The 22,121-nt window shown below is 40.5% G+C and overlaps 1 protein-coding gene across 3 annotated transcripts; it reads left to right on the forward strand.

Annotated features, from left to right (window-relative positions):
• The first annotated feature begins 192 nt into the window (after positions 1-192).
• On the forward strand, positions 193-19,259 carry rbm27 (RNA binding motif protein 27). Of its 3 annotated transcripts, none has more exons than XM_054626091.1 (21): positions 193-384; positions 1,621-1,739; positions 2,664-2,791; positions 3,546-3,625; positions 4,562-4,767; positions 5,238-5,570; positions 6,214-6,441; positions 7,156-7,335; positions 8,100-8,246; positions 8,439-8,592; positions 9,112-9,265; positions 10,510-10,743; positions 10,855-10,989; positions 11,640-11,765; positions 11,969-12,043; positions 12,218-12,394; positions 12,605-12,709; positions 14,858-15,085; positions 15,230-15,313; positions 15,465-15,584; positions 16,475-19,259. In XM_054626091.1, exons 1-21 carry the CDS (start codon positions 326-328, stop codon positions 16,571-16,573), a joined length of 3,171 nt encoding a protein of 1,056 aa, XP_054482066.1. In that variant the 5' UTR covers positions 193-325; the 3' UTR covers positions 16,574-19,259. The 3 variants fall into 3 exon arrangements, with proteins under 3 accessions (XP_054482066.1, XP_054482068.1, XP_054482067.1); XM_054626093.1 differs by having other exon boundaries at positions 12,218-12,346; XM_054626092.1 differs by having other exon boundaries at positions 10,858-10,989.
• The last annotated feature ends 2,862 nt before the right edge of the window (positions 19,260-22,121 follow it).

Here is a 22,121-nt window from a genome sequence, read left to right on the forward strand (position 1 = left end):
TTACATTTCTCATAAACTAGGACTTTTAAACTTGTATATTTTTTGTTGTTGTTGTTAATGTGAAATATATTAACACAACAACTGCTGATTTGAATTTAATTAACGTCGTTTAATAACGACGCGATTTTTATTTATTTTTTACGTCTTTTTTTAACGCCTGCGTTACGGCAACTCCGCTTGTGTTGCCGTGCCGTAAAGCACTTCGGTCCGACCTGCCAGTGGAGAGAGACAGCAGGCCTTACAAGCTCATGAATTTATAGACGATGAAAGCAGGATTATCGAAACGCACTTTCATTTTATAGACAGTATTATAGTCTTTATCACCATGCTCATAGAGAATGTGGAAGCCTTGAAGTCTTGGCTGGCAAAACTCCTGGAACCAATGTGAGTGTTGAATAGAAATGGCGTTTAGCTTGCATGGTACGTAGCCGCGTTAGCCCAGCTAGCCAGAGGGTTAGCCAGCCGGGCATCAATGGGGGACTTGCTAGAATCTGATGGCGACTTCTTGCACGAGTTAGCAAACCAGCATTGCCGCTAGCTGGCTTTAAATAGAAAATAGAGACTGTGAGACTTCTTGATATGTAAAGATAAATACATTTAAATTGTGCAGACATTATCTCAGGGTAAGTTAGGCACGCAGATGGCCCACGTTAACGTGACTTTATCCCAGCTCTGTGGGGAAGCTATCGAGCTGCAACAGACTTTTGCATGCTGATGATAGCATTATCATATGTCTAGTGTGTTGTTATTGAGTTATGCATGTTTTTTATAAATACAAACATAGCTCTTTGAGTCACCATAGTTACACACACACACACACACACACACACTTCTTCTCTTTCTCCCTCTCTTGGTGCCTCTCTCTTTCAAATGTAAATCATTGCATTACGTTGTAGTGAAGAGGGCACTGATGGATTGGTGAATGTATGTGTTAAACAAAGTGATTAGAGATGATGATGATGTTGGTGGTGTTGTGCACACAGACAGTGTTTAGGTGACGCAGTAACAGCTGTCTCACATATTAAAAGCATGCTCTCACAGCTGCTGCATTTGATCAACTTTTATCAGAAATAATTCTCACTGACAGCTTATTCATCTCTGACCCTATTGGTTCTCTAAGGTCAAATGGAAGTGAAGGTAGTGTTGAGGGTATATAGTTAGTCATTAAGTTCTGTTGCTGGTTATATATTAGCTTGGAGTTGTCAAGAGGGTTTTTCCTGTAGCTGTGGGTGCTTGTGATGTTGTCTTTTTAGCAGTTGATATGCAAAGATTATGTGAAATAGAATGTATGCCGGGCCATGTGGATTTAAGGTTTGGCTGCTATTTTGGGATGTTTTTGTGGCAATGTTCTACCATGCAGGTATGGTTAGGGTTTCACTTGGTACTGACTATATTTAGGTTTGTTTTGAACATGGCTGCATGCATGGTTGGGCTGACACGCAGGCTATTGCAGTTACTTTAATTATGAATTTGAACTCGGTTTTCTCTCAGTTTCGTCTCCTGTGTTTGGAAGCTTCATTGTTTTTTTTTTTGGTTTTTTTTTTTCTTTTTTCCATTGTATTGTTGGAGTAAAATACGGGATAGCTGAATTTGAGAATGTGTATTTATTTGATCCTACAGATGTGATGCTGACCCCTCTGCATTAGCCAACTATGTGGTGGCTCTTGTGAAGAAGGACAAACTGGAGAAAGATCTGAAAGCACTGTGTGCTGATCAGCTTGATGTCTTCCTACAAAAAGGTATGAATGCCATGTCACACAAAGCTTCTCTGCCAATGTGGCTGAATGCAACATGCGGTTTTCATGTTGATCCTCAGCTCATGCTGGTCAAGAAAGTTGTGCAGAAGGTTTTCCTCTGGCAGATAATTCTATCATTGAGCTAACAAGATGGATGTAGTTTATTTAAGTTACTTTAAGTTATACACTTAGAGATGCAATGAGCTGTACATGATCACCATCTGCTACTGGTGGATCCCAAACATATGTCCAGCAGAGTATGTGTTGCATCATTTAAAAGTAGAGAACTTTGGTTTTGCAACTCTTAATTTTTGTTTTGAAATTAAAATTCCCTGACACCTTAACCATTTCTGAACAAAAGCAAAGGGCAAGCCCACATATTAAGTTACTAACACTTGAGCCTGTCCGAACTTAATTATAGCAACCTCTTTCTGTGGAAGATTGCACTCAAACAAATGGTTCAAACTACCTCTTTTAATGAACGTAAAAACAATTTTGTGGATTGCATTTTAATCTTTGTGGCCTTTGTAACTTTTTTATAAAGCAGCTTTTCCCGCTTAATGTGCTGTTTCTGTGTTGTGATTTGGTGTTTGTTAGACTTTGGATATCTTAAGTGCAGCCAGGAAGAAAGAATCCTTCATTGTAGGGCGCTTCAGTCAGTACATTTTACGCCTGAGTGCCAATAGGCCCTTTTCACAGCAGCACTTAGGTAACCACCACAAGGGTAATTGATCAAATTAATTACAATACCATTCTCTTCAGGGTGTCACAGCCATTGCAGTGAGCAAGAATGCTTAATCCCAGGGCCCTAAATTTAACAGGACCATAATTAATTTAATAAATTGCTCATTCAGAGAAAATTGGCAAAACTGCACACAATTCAGTAAAATATTAAATATATTCACATGATTCATGTTGTCTTTGCAGAGACAACAGGATTTGTCGATAAACTTTTTGAAAGTCTGACGACCAAAAACTACCTGGGAAATCCTGCAGCCAAGGAAGTACCGAAAGAAGAAGTCAAACCACCTGCAGTCAAAGCCGATGGTGTGGAGGTAAGAAGAGTAAGGGCAAAGCATCTTCATCCCAGCGTTTTATTGGTAAAGCGCGCTGAGCAGTTTTTTGTTATGTTTCTTTGACAACAATAATTTGACAACATGTCACCCCTCTAAGCACAACACTCATGAGCAACATTCAGTTTCCAGCCGCTCGAACTGCTTTCATAAATGGGCTTTTTAGTCTTTGCTATGACGGCATCTGTCTGACATATAAAGCTCAGGATAGGCAAACTTGGTAAAATCAAACTTCCATTTTTTGCAGTGACATCACTTCTGAAAAGTTCAGATATTTTCAACTAAAAACGCTCAGAGCGGCCACACTAAAAAAGGCAGGGCGCTCAGAAGGAATACGCTCGGTGCAACGCTTTTTCTCTAGGCAGCTTCATGCGGTTGCATACGCTCTTTAGCCATTGGGAACAATTGAAAAAGAGATGCTGGCGCAGAGGGAAAAAAGCGCTATATGGACAGATGCCCTTAGTGAGTAGTGTTTTGTCTACAATAGGCCTTTTGAAAATGAATAGCTTGCCTGTGAAATATAGCTTGCCACACATCAAAGTGTCTTTTAAGTACTTTTCTAGATAAGTCGGTAGAGCATATCACAGCAAATTGTGATTCTTTATATAAGACTTGGTCCTATAATGTACAATGAGATATTCATCAAACTCATTGATCCACTGTATATAAATCTTCTGTTTTCAAAACACAAAATAGAGAAGAGTTTAATTGAAGTTTCTGTTTTTTCCCCCTATAGGCTGAAACTCCAGAGGAAGAGAGAGAAAACAGGCGGAGAAGAAGTCCTCTGAGAAATCGCCCGGACTTCAACGATGCCAGGTAGGGCTGAGCCTTTCAAAACTGCTTATTGTCGAAGCGGTCCATATGCATATATTATTCTGACATGAGACACCTAGCACCTTAATTCCAGTCTCAGTTAGGCTAAAATTTCTGATAAACAGGTCCTTCATTTCTTACTGCTGTAAGAAATACAACATCGTTTAGCATAGTTGTTGTGTACAGAACTACCCTGTGGATATACTTGCATTGTTACTTTGAAATCCCGTGAGTCCTGCTTTTAGCTTGATGAAGGCCCTGGCTTCCAGCAGCCTGTCCCTTGACTACAACACACCTTGTCAATAACGGATAGGACAAAACAATACCCGTCATGCCAACATTCAGAACAACAGTTGAAGTGTTTAACGAGCTTTGGTCCGTGATTTATATTCTGCAGAATTAAAACGGCTGAACAACATAATCATGCCGTAATCACCACTTGCTCTGTCTGTATGATATTTATTCATTCTGATCAATTACATTTTTCCTTTGCTTCCACTGTGTTAAGTTAATGAATCTCAACACACCCTGTAGATTTTGAACTCTTAACAGCCCTTTAGGGAAAGAACAGGATTGTGTTCCAAGAAATGCTGTAATTGTTGTAATATATAAAATACATTGAGAAATTTGCTGAGGTTTCATTAACAGAAAGCTGCGGGAACAGCAAATTATCACAGTGCTTTTGAGCAGATCAGAAAGAATGGAGGCATCTCACTTTCTAAGATATGATTGAATACACTTGATATGATTAAAACATCTTTCTAATGAAAACAGATTTTAAGTATTTTGTTAAAGTCATTTAGACCTACATTTGCTGTTGCTGGTTTAAGATTTAATCCAGCCACAATCCTCTTAAATATGTCTGTTGGACTTTTGTATTCAAAGCAGACATACAGATAATTATTAAAGTATATTCCCTCTAACTCCTCAACCATACAGGGGCCGCGATGACAGGCGGCGAGATGAGCGCAAGCGCCGTGACTTCGATCGACACGGGAAAAGCGGAAGCGAATCCCACCGCGAGCGGGAGCGTCACGAGCGTCGCAGGGGCAGCCCCCGAGGGCGGAGCTACAGCCGGAGCCTCAGCCGGAGCAGGAGTGGCAGCCGGGGAAAGAGCAGGGACAGGGAGCACAGAGGAGGCAGAGGTGAGAAAGTCCCCCGTCCCCCCCCCACAACCAATAACAACAGCACAGGGAGGGGTTCAGACCCAGGAGGAGGTCCTGATGCTCCTGTAGGCACAGTTGAACCGTTCAGTAGTGATGAAGAAGGGCTGCTAAAGACATCCTCAGTGTGGAACGAACAGAGGCGCTTACGTCTTGTTTTTTGAGTAGAGTTCTGGATGTAGCCGTTTGTAGTATATTCTGTTAGATTGTTGGTCAGTGTTGCTGGCAGTTTTCTGCCCTTTTTTATCAATAAGGAACAATGTGGACTGCTTTAAAATTACACCATTGGGGTTTCAACGACACGGCCTGGAATTGGCCATATCACCTTCAAGGTTACGGTAATCTACACTAGTCTTTCTTCAAAAGCTTAAAATTGTTTAGGGTTTGAACTTCTGCTTTGGTCCACGGCTCGACTGTTTGACTTATTTGTGTGTTGTGCTTGTCTTTAACAGAATTCAAGTCAAAGTTTGAGTTGGAAAGGAAGGATACAGACTGCTACAACTCCTCCAACACATCTGGCTCCCAGCAGCAGCAGCAGCAGCAGCAGCAGCAGCAGCACCCGTCGCCTCTCCTGCCCCTGCCCACGCCTCCGCACCCGTTTTCTTCCTCGTCGTCCGCCGGAGCCTCAGGAGCGGGAGGTGTTCCCGTAGTAACACCGGCTCACCTGCCCGACAGCACTACAGACAGCTGGTCTGGCTACTACGGCAACCAGAGGCAGGATGGTGTCAGCAAGCCATTCAGCAACAAGAGCGTTTCGCTCAAACAGCGCTGCAGGGATTACGATGGTAAGAACAGAGCGAATCATCATTTCCTCAATACCTTTTGATTTCTGCTTTCTATCAGTTCTTTTTTTCTGTTGCTGACACATTCCTTCCCCCCATCACGGTGCCTATTGAAAATGACGTTTGCTGTGTAACCGCGACCATTATCGTTCCCGTGAGGCTTATTGGTTGCCTTGTTTAGCCTCATCACTAATGACCACTGTTAGGCACTTCTCCCCAGTGAAAGGCAGGAAAGCAATCCGGCTCGCACCCACCTCACCCCAGAGACACTCAAGGGTTTAAACTTACCCGCGGTCCCTGAAGCACACTGCTATCTGTCACAGTGCTCAAACACTGCCACTAGGGACCTAGATCCTTAATGAGACTGTGGGGTAAATACATATACTCTATGTCTTAGATGCTTTGAACAAGCTTTCATCTTGTTTTTTTAATTTTATTCTCACTGATCTTTTCATTTGTTTACATTTTCCTTTCAGTCATATTTTTGTGAATGAATTTGACTTGCCCAAACCCCTTAAAACGATTACAGTAGGTTACTTTGGGGCCTAGAGCACGTTTGTTCATGCTGTCCTGAACTTGTAATATACCTCCATGTTTTATAAATGAAAAAGCAAAGTTTTGACATCTGTGTCTCCGCCTCAAACAGAAAAGGGATTTTGTGTGCGTGGTGACCTTTGTCCATTCGACCACGGAAACGACCCTCTCATCGTCGATGATGTCAATCTACCGAACATGATCCCGTTCCCTCCCCCACCCGTCATGCCCCCTGCTGGCATGCCCATGCCCCCGATCACTGAGCCACCACCTCCCCTCAGGATGCCTGCGATGCCACCGTTTGGCCAGCCTCCACCACCAGGTGTATTCCCTATGAGTGGTAAGTAATACCACCAAACTGGTGCTTAAAATGCAACTTCTAGAAATTGCGTATGTGGTGCCATTTGATGTGAACAGCAACATTTCCACTGGCTAGTACAATTGTGAAAGCAACTGGTGACTTTTGATTTATACAAACCAATGCAGCTGGAGACAGTGCCTATCATTATTCACCCTCCTTGGTGGTTTTTCAATTTTTTTGCACTATATCCTAGTCCCAAAATGGATTTTTATTAAAACTTTAGGTAATTGACCTACAAAAAATTGTCAGAAAAATAAAAAAAGTTGTGTGGGCATATATATTCACCCTCTTTGCTATAAAGTCCCTAATTAATATCTGGTGTTACCTCTTTTCAGAAGTTTTTTTCATCTTCACCAGTTTTTACTATTTTGTATAGGGCCATTACATAAAATCAAAAACATTAGACCCTTTTTGTTAGGGTCTAATTGTGGCTCACTGACTTGTAGCCCATTGTCTTCATGATACTGATTCTAGAAATGATTTTCTTACTGTGAGGTTTGTTTTCTGTCAAACTATAAATCATGTTCAAGTTGAAGCATTGCTTTTGAACAGTTGTTATCACTTCCTACTTCCTTCACTGCCATATTCAAGCAAACTGTGTGGCATGAAAAAGGTTTTAGTAGCATAAACCAAAGACTCACTCTCATAGCTGCGCTATACTGAGACCTAAGCTTGGGCTTGTGTCTCCCACAGGACCCCAAATGATACCAACCAGTGGGATTGATACCCCCAACCACCAAACGGCAATCACTGCTTCTCCTCCTATCGGACCACCTGGGGTGGGGATGCCGCCTACTCATCCTCGTCCTCCTCCACCTCCCCCCTCCTCGTCCTCATCGGTGTCTCTTCGTCCCCAATATGTCCAGTCTGAATGTAAGCACTGAATCCTTTTCGTATTCAGATTTGAAATTTCTTCAGGCTGCAGTAATGAAAGTTGACCAGAGGGTAGCACTGTTTATTAACCTAAGGCAAAGTAGCTACGAGCAATTATCATGAACTCTGCCACATCCTATTGTGTGGTGTGCTTATCCCATACTTCAGCACATGAATAATTCAAATTCAACACAAAATGGAGGTTTTCTATTTTTAGTTAATTACCAACTCATGTTTTTGACCTTAAATCAACTCATTACTGTCATGAAAGTTAAATTTAGTTTTACAGTAAACCGTGTCTCATCAAACAGTGTATCATCTTATGGTATTTCATCTTGATTATCATCTTATGATATATGTTTTTTCTATTGGTATAATTGTACTTTCATTTTTTCACCATGTGAGCATTTGTAAATAGTTCTCTCAATATAACAATTTTAATTTAAATAGTACTCAGAGCTGTATTTGCCATAGACTGTCTCAGTTGCTGTAACTTCATTGCACACATTTAAAATCATCACATTCTTAACAACATTGGTTTGTGCTAGCTAAGTCACTGAATGCCAGGCAGTACTTGTTTATTAATGCAGTACTGCTTGTTTTCATTGTGTAATTTCAGTCTATCTTCCTTTTTTTTTTTTTTTTTTTTTTTTTTGTATTTTAAGTTAGTTTCTTCACATTTTTATGGCTGTTAATTTTTTTTTATTATATTCCCTCTAAGCCTGTGTTTGTGTTCTATGCCTGTGTTCATTTTTACACACTAGATAACTATGATCCAGAGGGCTATAACCCAGAATCGCCAGGCCTGACTGCAGCCGGTCGTAACCCGTACCGTCAGTTCATTCCCCGGGTGCAGACCCAGCGCTCCAACCTTATCGGCCTCACCTCCAATGAAGGACAAGGATCCAGAGGTAGCAAGTATTGGCCTTCTTAGTACTCACACTCTTCCCCAACCTAATCCTGGGTAATGGGCACTGTTGGGCTGATATTTATTTAGGAAAGTATTAATGCTTGTCCAAACAAAAGTTCTGTAGCAAATTGCAAAAGCTCCCTAGTGTTTACTTTGGTTTTGCTTTGTTCTTTTCTGTGTGTTTATCCTCCAGCTGCCAACATAGTGATACAGACAGAGCCTGCCACTGCAGCCAGCACTCCTGGAAGTAACGTGGCCCGTTTCAACACGGAGCAGGACAGCAGGAAGAGAACCATGGGACCCAGTACAGCCGAGGCACCGGCAGTTAAAAAACCCTGGATGGAGAAGTAGGGATTTTTAAAGAAACCATTTTAACAATTTCACTCCAAAAGAAGATGTTACAATTTGAAAGGGAAAACATCCTTAAACTTGGATCACCCACAGAAATAACACTGTGTACCTCCCTCTTTTCCTTGAAAAAGTAATGGGAGCCTAGTTTCAAGCCAAGGTGACTCATAATTCAAGAGCCCATCTTTTGTGTCAGTCGTGGGAAGAAGGTTCACACAAACCTCATCACCGTGACTATGTTGCTTCATTTGCAAAGGGTCTTCTTGTAATTTATTTTAAGTGTGAACCAGGTTGACACATAAGTATACGGTTAGGAACTTCAACATGAAGGCAGAAACTCAAACCTCCTGCCTTTTTTAATCTGGGTTGCATTTCACTGCCATCATCATCATCATCATTATTAGTGATCTCGCTCAAAATGTTGACAAGCTTGTCTTCTTTTATTACAAATTTGTCTTTAAAACAAATACTATGGGAAAACTCCAGATGTCAGCATCACGCTCTTCTTCTCATTTCAGGCCAAGCTTTAACAACCAACATAAGAACACTTTCCCCAAGAGGTATCATTATGTGAACACCAAGTTGGAGGTGCGCAAGATCCCACGTGAGCTCAACAACATCACCAAGCTCAACGAGCACTTCAGCAAGTTTGGAACCATCGTCAATATCCAGGTAAAATGCATCATTTGCTGCTTTGCACCAGTGTTGTAGGCAGAAGTCACAGTGGTGGTGGTGGTCACGGAGAAAATCAGGTGTCAGTTGACCATAATAAACCATTACTACTTCACTTGAATGCACTACAGTTACATCATACAGTTCTTATACATTATCTTCATAGGTGATGTTACAAGCACCAACAAGAGCAGCACTAACGGCATGACACGGCCTGGCACGGTGGCCACATAAACCAGATACATATCACAGATAGCAAGTGCCGTAACATCAGCACAACATCCAATTATGCAACCAACAAAAACTACCTAATAAACAATTTTATTCGGCAGGGAGACACCAGTTAACATGGTCACTTGTTAATGCAAAACAATGGCTGTGCACTGAGTGAAAGAAGAGGGGCTGCTCGTAATCTGGCAATTGCAAAATGCAGCTCCACTCAAAAAATCTGATCTATCAAGTAAACAGGAAACAAGATTTTTTTTTATTGGTCGTAGTCAGATAATTGAAACAGCTTCATTAACTGCGAAATAGGCCTAACGACAGCTACTCTGTGGTTTTGCACTAAGCAAACCTGCAAGATTAGTGGTAGGAGAAGTAGTTGACCCTAGTTTACAAAAAAGTCTAGTAAAAATAATTTTCATTTAGTATTTTTTTAAGATGCATGACGGACATAAAGTGCAGGATTCACACACGTTGCGTGACAAAATGTAAAAGGACTATATGAGGCTCACAAACACCTTTAGACTCAACACGACATGGAATATGACTATTTAAAATACTTTTGTAAATTGCATCTGTTTTTATGATATTCTATGATACTGTACAAATTCTCAAAAACACTATTGATTTTTTTATTTGTTGTTTACATGTAAAGATTCATGGCAGATAGCGACTCATATTGGACAAAAAAAGTGCACTAAAGTTGGATGTTACAGATGAATCCCACTGTTCTGATTGCATAAGAAAAGTAAAACGTTTTATACTCAGATTTTATGCATATGGTGTTGTGTTCTTTAAACTAACACAGTTTTCCTAAAATTAGATTAAAGACATTGCAATATATTGCATTGCTTACAGTATCACAATATATTGAATCGTTACCCCTTTATCATGACGCGTATCGTATCAGTAGATTCTTGCCAAAACACAGTCTTGGAGTTCCTAGAGAAGGTAATCTCTGCAGAATAATTTGTTTCTTCATATACAGATTCCCTAATCTGCACGCTCTGCTCTAAATCCAGGTGGTGTTCGGCGGTGACCCAGAGGCGGCGTTGATCCAGTACACAAAGAATGAAGAAGCCAGGCGGGCCATATCGAGCATTGAGGCGGTCCTCAACAACCGCTTCATCCGTGTGTACTGGCACCGCGAACCCGGCACCAACGCCACGGGGCTTCAGCAGCAGGAGCAGAGTTCAGGCAGCCAGTTGGCCGGATCAGCACCCAGCCAGGCGCTGCAGCATGGCAACATGCATAAGGTTAGTATTAAGCGCTGACGCATACACAAGTCCTTTATCTTTTAACGCTGATCTCTTAGTCTCGCCACACTTCTGCAACCCCTTCATCAGATTTACTTTTTTTTTTATCAGCAGGGGATAAAGCAGCACAGTCCAGCCGCCTACGTGTTTAACAAGACTGTACCAAAGCATCGCATGCCAGCGACGCCTGGGATCACAGCTACAACCAAGCCGGACAGCCTGAACCCAAACACAGACGCCGCCCCTGTACGTTTTAGTCTTTACGCAGGTTATGCCAGACCTCGATGAAATGGCAATTTCAAATAAATGATTTGCTTCAGCAAGCTTTGAAATCCACACTTGTTATCTTCAGCAGAATACAGATAATTCCAGGGAAGTAGTGTCTCTGTGGAAAGTTAATTAAGTTGACCAAAGCATGCTTATATGCTCACAATGACAATGCTAACATGCCGTTGTTTAGACGGGTATAATGTCAACTATTATAGTTTAGCGTATTGTCATGCTCGGTATAATATCAGTATCAGTACTACGAGTCGGTGTGGGCAGTCTAGAGGCTCTCCAAACGTGCTAATGTGGGATATTCATAACACAACAATATCAGGGTCAACACACACAGCCTTGCGATGTGTGTGACATTACAAACGGGAGAACACTGTTACCGCCAGTTTACCACCATGAAACTTGTGTGGCCACGGAGACATTGAGATTGGGCCCAGTGACACTGCCCAGACAGCCTCACACAGCTTAACAGGATATAACATTAGGAGCAATGCAGGAGAATAAATTGTATTTTGGTGTCTTTCTCGTGTCTGTTGCAGCTGTACACAAGCTCATTCTGGAGACCTAAATGTGTTGCTCAATCTCTCTCTCTCCCTCTCTCTCTCTCTCTCTCTTAGGTGGCGCCTGCACTGACAAACACCCAGAAGAGCCCTTACACTTCCACAGCCCTCAAGTCATCCTCAAAGAGCTTTGGGAAAACGGGAAAAGCACTAGAAGCACAGGAAGTCCTCAAGAAAAAACAGGCATGCAGCTTCATTTTTTTAATACTTATTTTGACTGGGATGAGAATAGCAGAGCTGGGATTTACCTTTTCTTGTCCCCTAAGAGGCCACTATTGGGAAGCAGGCTTCCATTGAGAAATGAAATTTTACCAACAGCAAATAGCATATTTTCAACCTCTGTAAAGGTATTTTGTTTATTGTTTTGGTTTTTTTTCTTCATTCAGGAGGCATTAAAACTCCAGCAGGACATGAGAAAGAAGAAGCAAGAGATGTTAAAGACACAGATTGAGTGCCAGAAGGTAAGACCGGCCTTAACATCCCTCCTCAGCTCTTGCTGTCCTCCTCATCTTTTTTTCCCATGCTCTGTCCATGCCTTGCTTTTGTCTATTTTTTTTACTATATTATCCCTTCACTATATCTCTTATGCTGTCTTTAACACCTTCTTCCCTCACTGCTTGTCCTTCTATCTCCAGGCCTTAATCAACCGCCTGGAGAAGAACCGAGGGATGAAGCCTGAGGAGCGAGCCAACATCATGAAGACGCTAAAGGAGCTGACAGAGAAGATCGCACAGCTGCAGAATGAAATGAACCCTGCCTCCCAGGTATCCAGTGCCAAACCAAACCACGGCCAGTCCAAGACAAAGACTGACGTAAGTTCGGGCTATTTTGGCCGGGAGCTTGACGGGAATGTCTCATCTCATTTACACAGAGAATGGACTGAAGTTCTGTCCTGCCACTGTAGAGCTATTTTGAAAATCCTTATTAGTTTTTCATTGCGTTTATGTATTTTTTTTTTTTTTTTTTTTTTTTTTTTTGTGAATCAAGTGTTGTTGTTTTTTATTTACATGATACATGACCAGGCCCAGAAGGAATTGCTGGATGTTGAGCTGGACTTTCACAAGAAGAAGATCTCTGGAGAGGACACAACAGACCTCAAGAGAAAACTGGGACAGTTACAGGTGGAGGTAATGCGCGCGCACACACACACACACACACACACACACACACACACACACACACACACACACACACACATGCACACACAACACACACACACACAGTACATAACCACAGGCAAACAATCTGAGAAGATAGCTTGAACTGCAACAAACAGGTCTATAAGGACACACCACAAAGACAGACTGCATCTTGCATCAGCAGCATTTTGTTTGTGCAGAATTTGAGGCCATGTGATTCTAAGAAACAAGAGGAAGTCAGCAAAAAAGATACTTGTCACATCTACCGCACAACACTGCCTGATTTAAGTAAGATATAAGTAGAAAAGAAGAATTTTGATGCGGTTTTTGTATTCGCACTATCAGTGTGGAGTTTCACGCCAGAAAGAATTTGTGAACTATAGAATTCTTTATCTGAAGAAAATTTGTGCTACTGCTGTAGGCACTGATGCTAATTGGAATGTTAATAGATGACTTTAAGATGATATGAAAACTCTGACACTTATGGTAAGGTTGAATTTTAGATTCACTGGGAGTGAATGGGAGCTTTTAAGATCATCTGATTTGGACTCTTAGATATTACAGTTTATAAACTGTACAGGTCATTATAATGACCTTATTCACTAGTGACCTGTGTGCAGTACTAAGAATTCTGAGATTTGAATGCAGTTGTTATTCTGTATAAGTGTGTGTCCCATAGATATAATGCATTTTATAACTCATAAACTGTATTGATATTATAATGAGCTTATCTGTAGTAAGTCAGTGCGTGCCACTTAGTATTTTAAGATTAATTGAGGTAGTATTGTATACAATTTCTGAGATACAATCAATGTCTATAAGATTGTTTAAAAATATAATTACTTAACAATTAAAAAGTCATAGGTCATATAATGTTTGAATGAATTATTTTGGAGATTTGCAAATCAAAAGCGTCTTTTGCAAATCATGCTTTAAGGGATATCTAAATTACCCTGCTATCAATATGTGATTGGTATGTTAGAAATAAAAACAAATGGCACAGAATAATAAGAAGTAAGAATGCGAGACAATATGTGATCACCAGATGTCTTGTTGTGTAGGACAGTTTAACACAAACTTTGAAGCGTATTGATATTAGCTAAAGTATGATATTATTGATTCTGAAGTAATTGAGTTGATAATTGTCACACACCCAAAAAGAACTTGAATCTGTGAATTTGTTTGCTTAAGGCTGTTCATCATAGAATTTAAGTAGTTCTTGGTTTTTTGTTGGAACCATGAAAAGAAAAAAAAAATGTCTCTAAGCTGCATCCAAAGCTGTGAGTCAGCTCAGACTTGGCCCACAGCTCGCGCACACAAACACAGACGAGGTCGGCTGGGTCACAACATCAGCCTAACGAGAACATAGCTTTTGTTAGCAACACCCTGCCTAGCATGTTTTTCTTTTTTCTTTTTTCTTTTTCTTCTACCCCTCTGGGTCTTAAATTAGCTAGATATTAAAAATGCATATCCCCCCCCCCCCCATCCAAACCCAACCTTCATTCTGCACATTAAGCTGCAGCCACTTAAGCAAGCCCAGAGGAACAGCCGCTAACGAAGCCAAATCAGACACAGGTCTTACTCTGATGGAGCCAGCTTCATTAAAGTTTGAGCTGCTGGTCCTTGTAGGAATATTGCGGGGGGACAATTAGAGAGTGAGAAGGGAGCACGGGACAAATGGATGAGAGAGTGGTTGTGGAATGGTAGGGAAGCAAGGATATGTCACTTTAAACATGCAGGAGTGACAACTAATTGTAAAGGGCAGAGAGTGATGGAGAAGGAGGCCAGAGTCAATACAAAGAAAATGCTTAAGCGCTAAGGATAAGAAAATGACGTAATATTTTGCGGATACCGAATGTATTTTTATTTTGCATGAAGCTGTTAATTGTATGAATTAAGAATTTATTATTTTCATTATGCTAGACACGTGATAAATACAGAAAATGTAGTTTCCTGGTATGTTTAGTTTTTCCACATTTCACAGAAGCACAACACATCTACTCAAGTTTTCCACATCTGTTCCTAATGATTCTTTTATCACAGCCAGGTGGCGCCATTCCACTCTTGTCTGTTGAAAAAGGCTGCAGCCAATCAGTTGTTTCATAACATTAAACCTCCCGACCTGTCCTCCTCTAGGCGACTCGGTTGGGTCTGATCCGGCCCCCAGCGGGTCGAGGCCGGGGCCGAGGGAAGATGCCGATGGAGCCCGGTTCGGTGCACCTGGGCCGCGGCAGGGGACGAAGCCGGGAGATGATGGGTCGAGGCGGGACCGTGAACCGTATGTCGGTTGACCACAGACCCAGGGCCCTGTCTATACTGGGGGTCACTCAGGAGGAGAAGGAAGAGCTAATGCCACACTTTGTGGTGAGGACTGTGTTACATTTTTTTTGTTTTGTTTTGTTATTTAGTAACAGCTTCAGGAGTAACACTTATAACTGTTACACAGAGAACTGAATTGATTATTGAAGAATTACACTAAAATTAATACTGATCTTCTTTTGATGTTAGAAATTTGGTGAGGTCGAAGATGTCCGTGACCAGGACGCAAACAGTGTTGTCATGACGTTCAAGACGAGAAGCGAAGCAGAGAATGTAAGTCACGTCACTGCAGACCAGACCAGTCCATCTTCTCCCCGTTCTTTCTTCCTTTCCTTGTCACCTGAAATGATTTGAAACAGTAAAATACTTGCTACAAAAGCAGCGAAAACTTTTAAGTATAACTTGCAACTGTTTTGTTTTCTAGGCAGCTAACCAGGGAGCTAAGTTCAAAGGTCGTGTGCTGCAGATTGCCTGGTACAAGCCTAAGACGCCTTCTGTTACAACAGAGCCGGAGGAGGAAGAGGCTAAAGACGAGGACAATACGGTACGACGCATCATACACACAGACCTATGGCTTCACGTGTTCTCTTTAGAAACCTACAGCCGACCAGAAAGCATTAAAAGGGAGTCCATTTACAATACATCTTGAGATTCTAAGTGGGAAAAGTTTTGAAAGTTTTAGTTATATTCACAGATTTTACTTGTACATTTCTTTCCAGTGCTTCTAAATTTTTCACTGCGTCTCCCAATGGAAAATCAGGGCAAGCCTCTCAGTACTAAGAGCTTCTTAGCCCTTTGAGTAAAACTGCATTACTGTCAGGTGAAATCCTCATACTGTATTTTCATGATTTTGGTCGCTTTTTTGTTTTGAGGTCGCATTTTTTTCTTATGTGCAAGTAAGTTTTGTGAACTATGGGCTGACTTTTTGTGTTACAGACACCAAAAGGATTCAACAGAGAAGCCATTGATAACTGACTTCTCTGTTGAACCTAAACACTCTGCCAGTATCTCAGACCTCAGAGAGAAGGAAACAGAAGCTTACCTTTTAAACAGTCTAGCAAAACAAGTAAAGAAAATGTGGTTCATGTGAGAAAACTCAAAAAGTCATGAATGTTTCGCTTGAATCCCGCTTCTCTCTCTTCTCTCCGTCTTGTTGCACAATTCAAAGCTGCAGCTCAGTCGGGTGGTTGCTTGTTTTTCAAGTCCATCCAGCGAATACATATTTGTTTCCACTTAGAAATGGGTTCTAGCTGAAATTTGCAAACCTTCTCACATGCGAAGTAACATTTGTCAATATGATCTAAATGAGTATTGCTACTATTCGATTTTAAAATCCCCTCAATATGTGACACGCGATGTACAGAAACATCGGGCAATCTTCTCATCAGTTGAAGTGTTCGCAGCTAAACAATAGATTTTGTTTCATTCGTACAGAAGGAAGCTAGCTCTTATTTGCCTGGTGATGAAGAAGAGGAGGAGGAGGAAGACGACGACGAAGACGACGAGTATGAGAGCCGATCTTGGAGACGATGAGGGCGTTGTGATTCGTCTCGGCCTGCTCTCCAGCAGAACCAGTCGTTTCTTTACCCCACGTGCAGATAAAATCAATACAGTGGACTTTTTGTTTTCCTTTCCAGTATTTTCAAACAAAATAATTTTAGACTCTAATTAAAGTAAAACGCGTCTTTACTTTACTGTACATCAAAAGAAGTTTAGAGGGCAGACAGTTTTTGTATCCCTCGAACTGAACAATTATTTAAAACATCTCACTTCTGCTGAGAAAGATAAATGTTAAGTTGTTCTTATAGATAGAAAAACATATGTAAGTTTCAGTGTGCATACCAGATGATTAATATCAGTAATGCACAACATTTGTGTCTACTGTGAATAGGTATTTTTATACATACTGTATTTAAGCTCTTTTCTCACCAGTTTTTTGAAAAATCTTGTCCTCCGTTCAGGGACAGCCATTCCTTCACCAATAGAACGTTCTCTGTTGCTACCAGAGAGATATTTATTTATTTTTCCACTGCATAAATGCACTGTGCCGTACCTATATTGGCACAGTATGGTATGGTTTTTCCATTTCACTTTGCTCTGCTTGTTTAGGTATGGGTAAGCCCAAAATGTTAAACAATCCAAATGTGTTTGACAGCGACTCACTGTGGTGGCATGAATACATACTAGTCAGCGCATGTTGTATTCTAAGCAAACTGCTCAGCACCTAAAGCTGATGATACTTTAACCATTTCAGAGCCAGTGCAGGTACAGAAAGATTCCAGTGCAATAGAAAAATCCAAACTATGTTTACAAATTGCCGTGTTCATGCACGTCAGATACAGTCTTGTAGTAAATCTGCAAATTTTCCCCTCTTGCGTTTTTATGCTCACCAAATGTCCGGTGCCACTCTGTGTAAATCTAAACTCCCACTCGGGGGTTCTACATTTCCTAAGAGTGTGTAACATTTTTCACTTGTTTTCTTCTGTCTCCTGGTCTTACAAAGGGCCGGGCAGGACAAGGATCAGATCACCCATTTCAAAAATGTGAGATCCCTAGACAGGTGTTTGAATGTAAAACTGAACAGTTGATTTTAATATATATATATATATATACATATATATATATATATATATTAGGCGTCAATATATATATATATAATTTCTTTGCCTTACACAATCAGCAGATGGCTGAATTTTTACAAGATAAGTGATTTACTTTTGTAAATTTTGTAAATGCTTGAAAGATAAATTACTGTTTTTGTTTCCTTTTTCTTTGAGTTTCTTTTTTCTGTCATTTTAAACAAATGACAAGGTTCAGTCAGGTAGAAAAGGTCAAGCAAGAGTGCTTAGCGTCTCTGCTTATTTGCAAGAATTTTCCATTTGCCAATTTGTCATCTTAGTAGGAAATTTATTTTTAAAGGAACAGTCAGAGCTGTGGAAAACACTCATAATATAATTTTTACATCAGTGCAGCTTTGCCTGCAGCTGAACATTGTCAGCCCGTGCTCTAAACCGACCTGTCCACCTTTCATGAATTTTTATTTTTATTTTGCCTTCTTTGCAAATACTGTATTTTAGAATCCTTTGGGTGGGAGGAATTCAATTCATTAAAGTTTATATTAAAATGTGCTCAATGCAAGATTTTTTTTTTACATTTTTAGAAAGTTTTTACTTTTGGTGCTTCCCTGAAACCAACAACTGTTTACATCCAGCTTAATAAAGTGTTCTTGGACTTGTGCTTATCATAACTCAACAAATCATATCCAGTCACAGAACCAGTCAGAATGAAGCACCAAAACAAAGAACAGTAACTTATTAGTTACCTGTAGCAGTCTGACTACTTAACACAAACGTGCAGGTAGAGATCTTCCTGTATATGGAAATCTGCATGTAAATATACAAGCAGATTTCTGCCTGCGTGGGAATAGTCAGTAACATAAATTACAACATAAGCGGTCTGCATTGTTCCCTAACGTTAACTAGCATCACAAGGAAACCATTTGAAACGCATTACATGATTTCCTCCCACCTAAAATGTCGGTAGCGCCCTTGTTTGGATTTCATATCTCACTGTGGACTAATAACTCAGAAGCCTCCTGCCAGTGACGTCATTGTCCCATTTCAACCATTGAGTTCTTTGGTGTTCAATTAGTTTCAGGTGTGCAACGGAAAGCTGAAGCTTCTCTCTTTGGCACTCAGTACTTTAATATGATTTGCCCATGTATATATGATATTGCCCATGTGTATAGGTTTGTCTATATAGGGCAAACCTATACAGGCAGGGTTCTTGCTTGTGTAAGCAAGAAAACAGTGAAAAGTCTCCCACTTTTTTTACTATCTTCTGTATGCTACTATCACAATGGTGTGTAAAAAAAAAAAAAAAAAAAATGTAAATGTTTATTGGATAATAGTTTTGGATTTGTTACTGTTTATATTTGCAGGATGTGGATGTATTTTCTTCATGTATTTTTGTTTGTAAAAAATGGATTTCTAATTTACTAGCATGTTTGCTTTTGCCAATAAAGATGGAGGAATGGGGTGCTTGAAAGACGATCAAAAGAGAAGAAAGGGGGGCGGAAAAAAAGAGAAAAAAAATATACAATTTGAATTAGATTTGGGAAAGAAAGAAAAATAATTTGAGATAAAAGAAAATTGACCAAAAAAAGAGGTCAATATTGGGGAGGGGGAAAAAATGAAAGCAAAAGCATTCCAGAAAATATTACCTTAAACTCTTGTGTGGTCTCCTTCATTTTTCACGTTATGATAGAAATGTTAACCAATTGGCTCACCGAAAGTACCACGGACAACTATGCAGAGGCCTCTGAGACGGGGTGTCCTGTTTTATAAAAATACAGCAGGCCTCTGCCTCATGCTCTATTTTCATATGACAGGACACCTTGGAGTGCCCAGGGCTCTAAATACTCCTCAAAAACACAATTATTGCTGCATGTTTTATGATTGGTCTATAAATACAACTGGGGCACAAATGCATAGAGCATGTAACTGGATAGTCAATATATTTCAATACCTTCCATTGTATCTATGAAACTATTAATGTTGATATATATATATATGAGAATAACCTCCACTTTGTCACCCCCAGAACAAATCCCACCACATCACCGTACAAACTGTGACCTCTGACACTGAGTTTAAGTACAGCAACTATGACCTTTTGAAATAGCCCTGAATAATGCAATAGGAAGTCCAGTGAGTCTGTTGAGTTTAATGCAGGGGGCTCCGAGAAGAAAGGATTTCAAAATAGGGCGTGAGCGCTGTGGTGGGAAGATCCCCCAGCAACCTGGTAACTGGGAGGTGAGGGAACCAGCACTTGTAGCCTACTTGTTCTCTATGGAAGCCAGTTTCTACTAGTTCAATTTGATATTAAAAAAAGAAGAATTTGTAATGGATGTTTTTTTAATATTATGGCTCAGGCTAGTGTAATAATAATAATGGAAAAATGACATGTTAAATTACTAGACAGGATCTAAGAAATACTGCCTTAGTAAGTAAAGTTATGTATGTGTATATATACAGTACCAGTCAAACGTTTGGACACACCTTCTCATTCAACTACTTTGAAGAATCTAAAATATAAAACATTCTGGTTTGTTGAGCATTTGTTTGTTTACCACATAATTCCATATGTGTTCCTTTATAGTTTGGATGTCTTCAATATTAATCTACCATGTAGAAAAAAATAAAGAAAAAACAATGAATGAGAAGGTGTGTCCAAACTTTTGACTGGTACTGTATATATATAAACAAACTCTGATTTGACATGTCTAGAGAACAGATCCATATCAGTTATGATTAATTGAGAAACATCAAAAAATGGCTGCTAAATTGTAGCTAACCAAAATGAGCAGCCTGTACGAAACCTACTAACCACAGTGTGTAAAGGAATGCATGGAGAGACGGTAGTCGGGTCATCTGGTGGACTGTATGCAGGCCGGATGGGGGGGGTGAAAAGAAAAGAGCCACTGTTATATTTGGCCACAATATAACAACACTCTTCATTAAACATGTCAAATTCAATCTTCACAATATGAAAATAAAAAGCACAGATATGACAGAGACGTAAACATTGGCCTCTAAATGATGAATGGTCCCAGCTATATAACAGCCATTAAGGGGAAGGAAAAAGGGAAGTGTGAGAAGAGGGACTTGAGGCCTTATGCACTCTAACATCTCACAGGATCCATGCACGGCTTTCTCATACGTTCTCACATGTTGCCTGACACCAACAATTCTTTTCTCTCACGTTTACATTTTTCACATAAAAAAAAAAAAGGTGAATTATATTAAAGCTATATTGAAACATTTCAATATTCACTCATCAGATACAAAATCAAAACGTTCAGTCTGTGATCAAAGATCTCAACTTTTCTTTTTTTTTTAATTATTTAAATGTATCTCCATTTAAGTTAAGTCTTTTCTCTGCCCTATCCTCATGCAATAGCCAGTCTGCACGCAGCCCCTTAAAGTTTGGCTCCCCAGACTGCAACAGGTCTGCATGGTGAGAAAAAAAAGGCCTCGGCCGTTTTAATTTATGTAATGAATGAGAGCATGCCAGCGCGGTAATGGATGCCTGCCACCGTGCAGCTAAATTATTCAGAGTCTGGGGAACCAGAGAGGCGGCTAGCAGGATCGGATGGACCCGCTGTGTCATCGGCCTGCCTCTGCCCGACTGGCTCCTCTTTCGGCCCGTCCGCCCCGACTTCGTGAGTCACCACGCAGCCACACGAGAAGGCTGTAAAGCAGCCCCGAGGATGGGCGTTCACATGGCAGGAGAGCAGGCCAAGGCCCTGGGGTCAACCGGTCAGCAGCCACGCAGGCCTCATCACTTCAAAAGAATGTGTAGAGTGTTATACCAAAACGTGTGGATCAATAATTGTGATCTTTTGTGCTTTTTACATTTTATTGAAAATATCTACCTGTGATATAGACTTGTATAGGGAACACTGTCAGCACCACGGACAGCGCCTGAGCAGCCTGCTGTAGTCTCAGCGGTGCTGCGCTGTCCATGGTGCTGAAATAACTGGACCATTGTGGTGCTGTGGTTTTATTTCTAATATCATCATCAGCAAAAAAAATTATAATAATAAAACATAATAAATACAGTACCAGTCAAAAGTTTGGACACACCTTCTCATTCAACTACTTTGAAGAATCTTAAATATAAAACATATTCTGCATTTGTTTGTTTACCACATAATTCCATATGTGTTCCTTCATAGTTTGGATGTCTTCAATATTAATCTACAATGTAGAAAAAAATAAAATAAAAATAAAGAAAAAACATTAAATGAGAAGGTGTGTCCAAACTTTTGACTGGTACTGTGTATCTCAACACAAAACAGCGTTTTTATTAGAATATCATTAGTGATTTTGTTTGGGTTCATTTTGACGCTTGCGCACAAAGGGCGACATTTCTCAACTTGTAAACTGAGCAGGTGGGAGGGAAGGAGGACAGGGAGGCTGAAAGAAGAGCAGGAGGGAGGAGGAGGAGGAGGAGGGGAGCAGGAGGGAGAGAGGGATGCCGGGAGGCGCCGCTGGTAGTGAACAGCTCAGTCTGGTGA

This window comes from Anoplopoma fimbria, chromosome 24, assembly GCF_027596085.1.
Source record: "Anoplopoma fimbria isolate UVic2021 breed Golden Eagle Sablefish chromosome 24, Afim_UVic_2022, whole genome shotgun sequence".
NCBI classification, from domain to species: Eukaryota; Metazoa; Chordata; class Actinopteri; order Perciformes; family Anoplopomatidae; genus Anoplopoma; species Anoplopoma fimbria.

Excerpts from the sequence above, each read along its gene's own strand:
- rbm27 (XM_054626091.1), top strand. The coding sequence starts at position 326 with ATGCTCATAGAGAATGTGGAAGCCTTGAAGTCTTGGCTGGCAAAACTC. Across the intron at positions 12,710-14,857 it reads TGGGACAGTTACAGGTGGAG|GCGACTCGGTTGGGTCTGAT; the intron begins GTAATGCGCGCG and ends GTCCTCCTCTAG. Across the intron at positions 15,086-15,229 it reads AGCTAATGCCACACTTTGTG|AAATTTGGTGAGGTCGAAGA; the intron begins GTGAGGACTGTG and ends TTTTGATGTTAG.